The sequence below is a fragment of the Platichthys flesus genome, chromosome 8, assembly GCF_949316205.1.
Source record: "Platichthys flesus chromosome 8, fPlaFle2.1, whole genome shotgun sequence".
NCBI lineage: Eukaryota > Metazoa > Chordata > Actinopteri > Pleuronectiformes > Pleuronectidae > Platichthys > Platichthys flesus.
The window spans coordinates 2,493,799-2,505,352 of NC_084952.1; the positions used below are offsets into that span (position 1 = coordinate 2,493,799).

Sequence of the window (11,554 nt, forward strand, 5' to 3'; positions counted from 1 at the left end):
TAATTTGTGTTTTATCAAATTCCTTGAATTGTGAGTCAAGTAATTCAGACACATGCTGTTGAATCTGTGAAACTCCTCAGTTCATGTAAAGGAGATGATCTGCTCCAGAAGAAGAGAAACCCGACAGGAAGAAGCTCAGTGGCTCAGCTCCAGAAAACAACAGAAACAAGCGGCAGGATAAAGACTCTGGAGAGTTTATTTATTTCCCACCTGCACAAAAAAACAAATATAAAAAAGTATATCGCTCTTTAGATTCAGAATCCGTCGGAGCCGACCTGAAACTTCCTGTGATCACTTCTCCAGCTCTGTCAGTTTTAAAAAGACCAACTCACGAGAAAACAAGCAGAATGTAAAAATGAACCTAATTAAAAACAAAAAAAAAGGGTAAATACAATTAAAAATATCACTACAGCAAATTAATGACAGGATTTGTCAAATAGACTCTTGCATGTAACTGATGGTTCGGATGACACTAAACACAAAGAAAGGGAAATTTAAAAGGAAACAACAACTAATGAGATTCTTGATGCAAGAGCTGGTAGTTTGTAATGTGTATGTTTAGCACAGGTACTGTGTGAACACACGTACACATTGATGTTTGTGACTCTTAGAGCTGCAGAGCACAGAACTGCTGGTAGACGGCCAGGATGTGGGGGTCGAGCTCGGCGGTGAACAGCAGGTTCTCCAGGGTGCCCATGTACTGGTGGATGGTCACATGGTGCTGCACGGAGAGAGTGAGAGAGAGAGAGAGAGAGGACATGTTCACTCAGGATCATTCAAACACTACGGAACCTATTTCCTTTACATCTTATGGAGGGGGGAGGGGGGAATGACCCACGGGAGAGTGAGTGTGTGGGTGTGTTTTTTACCATGAGGAAGATCTCCTGCAGGCGCTCGATGCAGCTCTTGTACCAGGCCGTGCTGATGTCCACACTTCCGGTCTCACAGCGAACCAAGTGCTCGGTCAACAACATGATGAAGCGCTGAGGGAGGAGAAGCAACATTTAACACCTTCTTTAACTTTTCCTCCACCAGCGACACCGGTCGTGTGAATCGTCTCCGGTCCGATTCAGAGGAAGATCTCAGAGATGGAAATATTACCTGGAAGATGACGAGGAAGAGGTTCTTCTGTTCGCTCTGAGCCGACTCCACCTTCTCCTGTAGCCGGTCGATCTGCTCCTCCAGCTGACCATCCTCGTCCTCGCTGTTCTTCTCCATGTCCTCCTCGTCACCGCTGTCCTTCTGCTGGTGTACAAGCCCCAACTACACTTTACTCAACAATTAATCTATAGATATGAATCACTGATGTTCAACCAAGTAACATGGTGGAGAAATCATCGAGGATGATGAACTTACCCTCTTATGCTGCTGTTTCTCCAGCTTGTCCTTGGCCTCCTCCAGCTCCACCTGGATCTTCTGGACGTGTTTGTTCATCTTTCGAATGGTGGAGTGCAAAATCTCCCAGGTGAAAAGTCTAGAAGAGGTTAAGGGTTGTTTTTAGAGAAAAAATATTAAAATCAGGACAATGCAGAACACACTTCTTTTATTTTCCATGAACAGAGATTGTAAAATAAAATGAGAAATGTATGTGTACAGAAACACATTATTGCCTCTGCCTCACCTGGTGAACTCGTGAGCCATGTCCTGGGAGAAGAGCCAGTTGGCGACAGCAGCACAGTCAACAATCTGTGTCCGGATCATTTTATCCACCAACACGGCAATCATCTACGACAGGAAAACACCAAACTCTTCATTCAAGTCATTAAAAACATACATTTACCTATGAAGCCCCCCTGAAGGACCCTGTGTTCACCTGTGGGTGGTTCCTCCACGCCTCATAAACCACCTTCAGCATGTGCAGCTTCCCCTCGTCGCTGTCGGTCAGTGCCTTCAGGATCTCATGAAACCTGGAGGAAAAAGATGCAGCTGGTTTTTGTTTGTTTCTTTTGAGGCCATGAAAAGTGGTTTAAGAAAATCACGTGGCAGATGAAGGTTTCTGTGGGAGGTGAACTCACTTGGCGAGGGCGCTGAAGGAGTGGCTGAAGGATTTGGCGGCAAGGTGGAGAAGAGTCTGCAGGAACACGTCGATCTTCAGAGGGTTGAAAGTCTCGCCTTCATCTGAGAGGACGGGAAACAAAAAGGACAAAGTCAGAGACGGGTTTCAGGCGAGTGATCCACCAGCCTACATAACAGGTAACAGGTTCCTTCCACTAAAATGAAAACATACCATCGTCGTCTTCCTGGTTGGGGTTGGGCACGTCTTTGAGGATGGACATGATCTCTTCGTTGGACGCCCGGTTCTTGATGGCGTTCCCCACAGTGATGGATACTGGGTAACCCGGCAACGACGCTGTGAGGCAGGAGACACATTCCAGTCACTTCATATCTTAATGAATATACTCAACACCTTTGTTTGCACTGATAATCACGCTGCTGCTTTTCACAGCAAATGAGTAATTTGAAAACGTGCAGCAAACAATGAATCAATTCTTACAAGCGCTCTCGTCCATGTACTTGTAAATGAAGATGGGCTCAGCGGGGATGAGCGCAGAGAAGGTCGGAGGGACGATGTCCACCATCCGCTGATGGTACGAAAGTCTGGAAGAGAAAAGAGCGACATGATGAAACTTTCCAAATAAAATGAATCAATGTTTCAAAGAACAAGGACACGTAATAATATTCAATTTCATCCAGAGGAATTAATAGAGAACAGCCAATAAGACAAAGTGAATGAAGGATTTTGAAGTTTAACAGGATGTTTGAGTTTCAGATTCAAAGTCATTTTAAACTCTATACAACTTAAAGAAAAGGTGAATAATGATTTATTACCTCATAGACTTCTCCAGAACTTCTTTCACAAACTTGGGCTTGGGTTTATCTAGATCCACCGCCAGGCAGTCGGACCTTTACAGAGAGACAAACGTTATTAACTGTATGGTTCACATCTTATTTAAAACAAATGAACAGCTGCTATAAAGGGTGTGTGTGTGTGTGAGAATGATTAACTCACCAGTCGTCCCAGCTCCATCGAAACTGGAAGTTGCTCAAATGATGAGAAAACCAGTTAATTAGTCTGGTGAAGAAAAAGGGGGAGGTAGAGAGAATGAGTGATGGTGTCACTTCAGACAGGAAGCACCTCATTGAAGTTCCACTCTCTGACAGGAAGTGTAACTGTGCAGTCAGGTTACCTGTCTATGCAGGTGGTGTTCATGGTGTCCAGCCTCATGTACATCATCTCTGTGGCTTGGGCCAACTGACAGGCGGGCGTTAAGATCAAGTTTCTTTTGAAATGTTCACAAGTATTTTCTCTTCTGGGGTTTTCATTTATTGCAACTTACAACTATTAAAAAGTAACTTTGAAGTCAACTCCACTGACACAACAATCAAGGATACGACTTGAGGCAGAGAACCCGGCTGCAGTTTGCACAGTTCAATAAGCAGTGTGGTGTACATGACGTCAAGGTGAGGCGGAGCGGGCAGCTGGAAAAGCTCCCCGAAGATCACCTGGACAGAGAACCAGGTAAATGTTTAAATGTTTCAACCCGCCTTTAGTCTTTTCTTAGATTGCTAAGTGTGAGGTTCGTTAAAAAACAAAAGCTTTATACCTCCACAATGTGATAGTTGAGCGGAATCTTATTTTTCCCTGGATAACTGAGTAGCTGAGCAGCACTGAAAGGTCAAAAGAAAAATGAGACGGGTTCAAATATGTGTGTCGGCGCCCGGTTTGCAAAAGACGATCAAACTCGTCACGCACCATGATTTCCTCTCTTTCCAGTGAGTCTTGATGATGCAGTGCAGGTTTTCTTCGATGACAAATCTCTCCACAGAGTGGCTGCCGGGCATCACAGGACCCTGAAGACAAAGAGCAGGAACATGTGAACTCTGACATTTGTATCATATTTATGGCAAACAAAAATGTGATCAGGAGCGTGTTCTGTACCTCGGGGGCGTCAGTGTAGTCGAACATGCGGAAGACGACCTGGGGCATCGGATACTGAGCGTCGGGCATGTGGCCCGGTGGAGTGAAGGGGGGCAGGTTGTGCTGCAGAGCCTCACACAGGACGCTGTCGAAGGCGATGTACGGGCGAAGGATGTGGCGCTCCTGCCACCGGTCTTTTTTTAGCTTCTGTATCTGAGACCAGAGGCAGTCCAGGTACTGAGGAGGGCAAAGAGAGAGAGAGGGTTAGGTTTTCACAGTGACCTGCGCTCTGGATTTATCAGACAACCTGTTTCCTACAAGAATGAACAGAGGCTTCACGTGGAAATGAAAACAAGTTCTAAACTTCACTACAGCTGTGCAATGGGAACGCTTTGTATTGTTGAGTAGAATTTTGGGAGAACTGAAGCACTGCTGTGTCTCTCACCTCCTCTTGAGGATGAGGCTTCTCCGCTGTCCAAACCTGCAGCATCGGGACATGAGTCTTTGCTCTCCTCCTGAAAAACAAGAAATATGTTGTGAAGCAAGGATCGGCTGAAAGATGTGATCACACCAGAGGCTGAGTTAGGAAAAATGTGAGCAGGAAAAATGAGCCTTGGAACAGTCGTAAATAGACAGAAGAGAAGAATCATACTTGAGGTAGCCCTCGACCTGACTGAGGAGTCGGTCCATCTCAACGTCCTTCTTCTCGTAGAGCTCCTTACCGACCCAGGGCAGAGAGGAGAGAACCACGTACACAAACCAGTCCGACCGAACCTGGGGACACAAATAAGATCCCGTCCATCACAATAGCTTAAATACTCAACATGAAGCTAAATTAAAACTGTATCTGTGTTAACCTCAAGTCCCACGATGCAGAGAAGTCAAGATGCTTGCTACTGCCCTCATTTCCTCTACATTCCACCCACCTGTGGTACATCCTCCTCTTGAGTAACGCTGATAAAATTTTCGAACATGGCCACCATGGAAGGAGCGGCAATCACATGGCAGTTGACCAAGTCAGACAGAAAACGAATCTGCAAAAGAAAGAGGTTGTTTAAAATCACGTAGTTGTATATACAGATGTTAAAATAAAAAAAACGCCAAACATCTGGTGCTTATTTAAATGTAAGATTACCAAGTAAACAGCTTCATTGTACAAGTTGTTTTTCAAGGTTTCTTTGAGTTGTCTGATCATCGCCTCGACAAACTCGCCCCCAAAGTTGTAGTTTCTGGCGTTGAGGAGGCCGACTAAGGTTGTGTAGACAGTCAGCTTCTCAGGTAGGAGGCGGGCACTGTCAATAAAACAAAATTCAATGAGCACCACCACCTAATAAGACTCATTTTTCAACCAATGAAGAAGTGATTATATGTGTAAACTTACACAGCACATAAAATGCGCAGGATTTTGTTTTTGTAGTTTGGGAGGTCGGCCTCTAAGACGCCGGCGAGCCCCTCCAGGTTGCTCTCCAGGGACGACGTACTCTGAAAAGACAAACAAAGCCCTTAACAGTGTAACCCTTTGCTGAACCACACCTTACTTCACTCAACATCAGCTAGAGATCTAGTGTTTGTTTTAAGCAGTCTTTCCAATGTGCCTTCCTGTACTTAGTCCTCACCTTCTCCCCCACACGACATATCAGTGACTCCAGACGATCCTCGATCTCGATGGGCTCAGATGTTCTCCTCCTTTTATGGGCCTGACTGCCTGGAAGGTTCAAAGAGAAACACAATGATGAACGAGAAACACGAGCGAGGAGATTTCACTCAAGGGGCAACGTTGAGGAGAAAAATCCATCAACATACAAACAAAAACAAAATGTAAAGAACAGCTGTCTTTAAACGTGGTCTCTCCTCAGAGGTAAATTTAACACAGGAAGACGAGATTACTTGTCGCTGAACTTAATAAAAGACTAACGAGTTTTACTGAGGCTATTCTAGAGGACCATGGGACATTTAGGGGACAACTTGGTGTAAATAACATTGTTCCCAGCCTCAATTTGACTGTCGGGTCTCCGGGACACTTTGATGACACAATGGAGACATTTCATGTTTTGTCGTTTTTGAATTCCATTGTATTCGAGTATTTTATATTCGCTCTTACAAATCAGTTCTCCTGTTCACCGTCCTTTTAAATACACACACACTTCTCTCACTTTATCATTTTAATATACTGCACTGATTTAAACTGTTCAGGGACATTGCATTGATGTCATCATTGTTTGCTTCAATGGGGACAAATAAAGTTGTTTTGAATTGAACCTGTCCCCTTTTACTTAAATGAAATTTGGATTTAGCTGCAACAGAGTTCACCATTGAAACACCTTTAGGGTTTTATGGACTCAACTACGCCCCCCACCCCCGACCCCCCGTCATATTAGTGAGTAAATAATTAGATTAATTACATTTTGCACCACATCACAAATTTGATCATTATTCAACTTTTACAGCATTTTATACACAAACTAATCTAAATCATTCCCAGAAGCTGGTGACCGCCCCCGTTTCCCATCACACGAGTCAAACGAGCTGCTAACGGTGAAACGTTCCGGGCGAACGAAATCGTCACAGAGACCGTTTACTTCCCGGTTTAACGCCTCGGTTAAACGAATAGACCGATATAAACCGATCGATGCAGCTATTTGGAAAGTAATCACGAACACAAACATGACGAAACAACCCACGTCAGAGATTAACGCGAACAGCAAACACACGCTAACGCTAGCTAGCTGTTAGCACAGACACCCTGGAAGACACACAACTCGCAGCGTCCGGTTACCTTCGTTCTCGTCGCTGTGGCGTCTCCGGGACATGGTTCTCTCTGCGGCGGGTTTGTGAGTGCAAAGTGGATTCGAGGTTGAGGGTTCGAACGCGCGGGTGTGAAAGTGACGGGCACGTCAGTGGTACGAGCGTTTTCAGTGTGGCCGCAACCGGAGTAGGAAAATAAAAGCGGTCCGATTCAATTCAGGCACTTCCGGGGTCAACCGGATGGTGCAGCGCCTGTTTTTCATCCGTCGCCCGGTGAAAGGATTTGTCCGGTTCCTCTCGCGTGTGTGTTTAAATAAAACATTTTATATTAAATTGTGTTTTTCAACATGACAAAAATTTGTAATCATCGCAATACAACTGGTTTTATTTGCGTTTTGAGCCGCAAAGCAGAAGAAGCTCAATGAGAGTTTGATCAAATCCCGCCGCTTCCTGTTTCCTCTTGTTGACATTTTAACAAACATGGCAGCAGAGGATCCCTGCTCCCAGTTCTCAGACTGGGAGCCGGACTCGTCCACGCGTGGTAGTGGCGTGAAGCAGGAGAAACAGCTGTGTGCTTCCCAAAGGAGGTTCTACAGCCTCTGCAGGAGGAAGGTGAGAGGCCACGTGGATTTAAACACTGAGGCTCGGATGCTTCATTGTTACAGACAGAACCAGAGCTGCAGACACAACGGGACACTTCCACTGGAGATATAATATTCAAACTTTAACACAAATGAATTCACAACAGCTGGAATCACACACGCACATTCACCAATCGTCTAAAAGTGATCAGTTTCTTTAAAGGTTGAGTGTGTAAGATTTAGGTGAAAGGGATCTACTGGCAGAAATTGAAAATAAAAAAATCCTAGTGATGTTTTCAGGAGTGTGTTTCATCTAAATTGCACGAATTGTGGTTTTCTTAACTCTAGAATGGGACTTTTTATATTTCAATACTTTATATTTACATCAGGAGCGACTCCTCTCTACGGAGGCTGCCATGTTTTTTACAGTAGCCCAAACTGGACAAACTAAACCTCTTTGAGTTTTTATGACAACTGGAGGCTACCACAGGTTCTCTGTCATGTTTGGAAGCTGAGGTTGAGGTGAGGGGTGTTCAGCTGCAACATGTAACTCCACCACTAGATGTCACTACACACTGAACCTTTAATATAAATTGATAGGGACAGAGCAGGGCTGTTCACAGACTTTTTGCGGTGCAGGTGCTCAGATGAAAGAAGTGGGCACCCCACTCTAATCGTACCTCTATAAATATATATTGACTGTTATTTGAACGTGTGGTCGCATTTTCTTAAAAGTAAGATACTAGGGAGCTCTATCAAAAATTTAAATTAAACTTGACTGATAAGGTGTCCTTGGATTTGTTTCTTTTCAAAAGTCAAACGTATCATCGGTCTACTTTACTCTCTAATTTCAGTCTTTAATTAAATGTATTTCATGCGTGTCTTTCTCCACAGTCATTTGCAGTCTTTGTGACCTCCAAGAGCAACGGCAGCAAGGAGGAAGGGTTAGCATCCTGGTGCTGCTGCGGCCAGACCTTCAGGGACCACTCGGCTATTCACAAACACGTGGCCAGGACTCACGTGGGGGAAATAGAGCAGCTGACACAGACGACATACAAGTGTTTTTTAAGCCAACTGGAGGAAGAAGCTCAAACACAGGAAACAAACGAGAGCAAAGCCGAGGCGGTGGACATTTCTGCATGGATACCCGACACCAGCCACATTTCTGAGGAGCAGCTTCAGAAGTAACTTTGAATCTCCTCATTTGGGTTCAGGTCTGGTGTCTTTGATATATTGTGTGTAAATTATAAAATCATAAATTCTGATGGATGTTCCCTTGTTTTCCACCAGGGGTCCAGGAACGGTTGTCCTCTTTTATCACTACTGTCAAGTGGAGGATCCACAGGTCATCTGTGCTTGGCAGAAAGCTTTGTGTGTAAAGCTCCATCTAACTGGCAAGGTGATCCTACACATAAATATATACATCTGGAATAGATTGAAAAGGAGGAATCGTTTAATTAAAGTTATTTTTCCCCTTAAAATTAACCTGTTCTGCAGGTGAGGGTGGCGTCCGAGGGCGTCAATGGAACAGTGGGTGGCACCGACGTGGCGACGGACATTTACATCAGCGCTATGTGTTCACATCCCTTCTTCAGGATGAAGAGGGAGGATTTTAAGGTTAGTGTCTCATTCACTGTTGTCTTTTGTAATGTCACATATATGTCATATTGAAAAGTCATTTTTACTGTGATAACAGAGAATCATCTGAGGCTTGGAGAATCAGTGAAATCTTTAAAATCACCTCTGACGTATAATTGTATACATAACAAACACATAATTTAGGGAAGCCTTTAATTAAGTTAGCACAAAGTCTTATTGCAAGCATGTGATCTTCATCTTTACCAATCTTTTAATTAAGTAACATTACCTCATTTATTCTATAAAGTGTTTGTTCCTGCTTGTGCCTGCAGACCAGTGATGGTGGTGCAGAGTGTTTCACAGAACTCAGGGTTGGGGTCTATAAAGAAATCGTTCCCATGGGAGTGGACCCTGATGTCATCTCCTACCAATTAGCAGGTACTTTATTATTATTGCAACACTATGCAATGGATTTTGATTCGTAATAACAAACAAACTCCCATAGGTCTATTTGGGTTGTTCCAGGAAAACCATTTACTATGTCAGTAAATTAACTGAAGTCCTGTTTTGCAACAGCTGGTATTCTAAGCTTTTAATTTGTGTGGTTTGTGAAGATGCTTGTGTCAGTAAAAAGACGTTTCTTTCCTGTCAGGAATTCATTTGGAGCCTGAGGAGTTTCACAAAGAGGTGGAGGCTCTTTTGACCGAAGGGGATTTGTGCACCGACACCATTCTCCTCGACTGCCGCAACTTTTACGAGAGTAAAATTGTAAGTACTTGTATCAGATTCCCTGTAAATAATATTCCGTTAGACAGGTTGTGAAGGCAAAATCATTTGACCAAATCTGAGCCTTTGGTTATTTTACCCCTTTTTATGATATCTACACCATGTAAGCAAATACTGTGTTTAACTTGTTGCACTGCGTATACCAGAATTCAAGACGGCACTTCAACAGCCATTTTGAAAAACTTCGTATGAAGGATGCAATGTTTGGTACAAACTGTTATTGTTGTTTTTTCCTCCAGGGGCAGTTTACTGAGTGTCTGGCCCCAAACATCCGTAAGTTCAGCTACTTCCCGGACTACATCGACCAGAACCTTGACCTGTTCAGGGACAAAAAGGTCCTCATGTACTGCACAGGAGGGATCCGCTGTGAGCGAGGCTCTGCCTACCTCCGCTCGAAAGTAGGTGGACCTCCTGGATCTCACGATACAGGAGGAGATTTACATGACTTATTTTGATTGATAGATGTTCATGCAGGCTGCTGCTTCTTCACAAGAGGGAATTGTTAGGTCCTGATGTTCATTTGTCCTTATTTCACTTGTTCCTTAAGACAGAAGCTAGATTTTTGTTTACTCCGTTCCTAACATGTCCTTGCCTCCTTGTAGGATGTGTGCAAAGAGGTTTACCAGCTGAAAGGTGGAATTCACAAGTACCTGGAGCGTTTCCCAGAAGGTTTCTATCGTGGAAAACTTTTTGTGTTTGATGAGCGTTACACCATCTCCTCCAACAGAGACATCATCTCAGGTTAGTGTCCTCTCTGTTTTCTAAAGCTTCTTTTAATAGTTTGACATTATGAAAAGACAATTTAATAATATCATAAATGTTTCCTTGTTCTTTTGTTAGTCTTTGAGTTAAAAAACTTTCAAAGTTACATATTTCTGTGTCTGTTCAGACTGCAGGTACTGCGGCAGTCCGTGGGACCAGTACAAGCTCTGCTCCACCCAGTTCTGCTGCCAGCTGGTTCTGTCGTGTCCCAGCTGCAGACGGGACGGACACACCTCTTGCTGTCCCACCTGCCAAACCAAGGGACGAGCTCAGAGCGAGGCACCGTCCGCTGCTCCACTTCAGAGAGAGGAGTGCGAGTGCACAGACGGGCGTCCCAGGATCCCTCAGGATGTGTAACTCTACAGTGATCGATCATGAGTTCTTACGGTCACATGAAAACTGCTGCATTTCCAGGGATAGTAAATATTATATATTAACTATTGAGTATATTTTAATCATCCATTTTTTTGTACAAATGTCGAGTTTTAGGTCAGATGAACTGTATTTAGCCGGTTAAATTAATCTGTGAATCCGATGTAAAATTATAAGACTTGATTCCTATTTATGTGTATATGAATACACACCTGCAGAATTCATAGGTTTTCTAACACTGATTTTTAACTGGAATGCCTTATCATTAATAAATAATACTTTGTCCCAGGGGGTTTTGATCTCATTGTGTTTCGTGTGTGTTTGTGCTTATTTGTGAATTATCTTTGTTCATAACATGCTTTTATTTGTCTCAAATGGTAATAGTTTTATGTTTAATCCAAATTTAATTAATTTGATGTTAGGTTTCCTAATAATGTGTAGATACAAAGCAAATACACCAAAACCAGGAAGAATTCATATCAACTTTCTTCTGCTCCTAACTGTTGATTTTAGACTTGACTTGAATGAGGAAATTCACATGTAACTGAAGAACTGGGATTCTGATAAGGTTATTTTTGACACAGGACACTATTAAATCAGGTGTACCAATAAGTGCAACAGGTTTAAAGTAATAATAGTTTTTGCTTACATTGTTAATGGAGTGGTACTTATATTGCCTGAACTTTTAAAACACAAATACTTGAAACAGTAATTGTGAGAAAAAACTGCAATGTGTATAAAACGGTTTAATTCACTTTTTATTTAATTCAAAACCTACACCTAGAATACAATCCCATTATGTGCATACTGT

General features: G+C 43.2%; 2 protein-coding genes across 4 annotated transcripts; one reads left to right on the forward strand and one right to left on the reverse strand.

The window, feature by feature from the left end:
* Positions 1–178: 178 nt before the first annotated feature.
* On the reverse strand, positions 179–6,874 carry LOC133958678 (nuclear cap-binding protein subunit 1). 3 transcript variants are annotated; one of them, XM_062393591.1, is made up of 23 exons: positions 6,696–6,874; positions 5,536–5,624; positions 5,301–5,401; positions 5,055–5,211; positions 4,846–4,953; positions 4,572–4,693; positions 4,365–4,434; positions 3,941–4,156; positions 3,755–3,852; positions 3,606–3,669; positions 3,394–3,504; positions 3,189–3,253; positions 3,011–3,073; positions 2,830–2,904; positions 2,495–2,598; positions 2,228–2,350; positions 2,016–2,118; positions 1,814–1,907; positions 1,622–1,725; positions 1,357–1,474; positions 1,102–1,242; positions 870–983; positions 179–721 (listed from the first exon to the last, which is right to left on the reverse strand). In XM_062393591.1, the coding sequence occupies exons 1-23, from the start codon at positions 6,727–6,729 to the stop codon at positions 608–610; spliced, it is 2,388 nt and encodes a 795-aa protein (XP_062249575.1). In that variant the 5' UTR covers positions 6,730–6,874; the 3' UTR covers positions 179–607. The 3 variants fall into 3 exon arrangements, with proteins under 3 accessions (XP_062249575.1, XP_062249573.1, XP_062249572.1); XM_062393589.1 differs by having other exon boundaries at positions 1,102–1,245; XM_062393588.1 differs by having other exon boundaries at positions 1,102–1,263.
* A 125-nt stretch (positions 6,875–6,999) lies between these two features.
* On the forward strand, positions 7,000–11,047 carry LOC133958680 (thiosulfate sulfurtransferase/rhodanese-like domain-containing protein 2). The gene is made up of 9 exons (XM_062393593.1): positions 7,000–7,276; positions 8,140–8,429; positions 8,536–8,644; positions 8,743–8,862; positions 9,156–9,261; positions 9,476–9,591; positions 9,849–10,007; positions 10,212–10,350; positions 10,499–11,047. Exons 1-9 carry the CDS (start codon positions 7,145–7,147, stop codon positions 10,726–10,728), a joined length of 1,401 nt encoding a protein of 466 aa, XP_062249577.1. The 5' UTR covers positions 7,000–7,144; the 3' UTR covers positions 10,729–11,047.
* The last annotated feature ends 507 nt before the right edge of the window (positions 11,048–11,554 follow it).

Excerpts from the sequence above, each read along its gene's own strand:
- LOC133958678 (XM_062393588.1), bottom strand. The coding sequence starts at position 6,729 with ATGTCCCGGAGACGCCACAGCGACGAGAACGAAG. Across the intron at positions 3,853-3,940 it reads ACTACACTGACGCCCCCGAG|GGTCCTGTGATGCCCGGCAG; the intron begins GTACAGAACACG and ends CTTTGTCTTCAG. Across the intron at positions 984-1,101 it reads TCTTCCTCGTCATCTTCCAG|CGCTTCATCATGTTGTTGAC; the intron begins GTAATATTTCCA and ends CTCCTCCCTCAG.
- LOC133958680 (XM_062393593.1), top strand. The coding sequence starts at position 7,145 with ATGGCAGCAGAGGATCCCTGCTCCCAGTTCTCAGACTGGGAGCCGGAC. Across the intron at positions 7,277-8,139 it reads ACAGCCTCTGCAGGAGGAAG|TCATTTGCAGTCTTTGTGAC; the intron begins GTGAGAGGCCAC and ends CTTTCTCCACAG. Across the intron at positions 9,262-9,475 it reads CATCTCCTACCAATTAGCAG|GAATTCATTTGGAGCCTGAG; the intron begins GTACTTTATTAT and ends CTTTCCTGTCAG.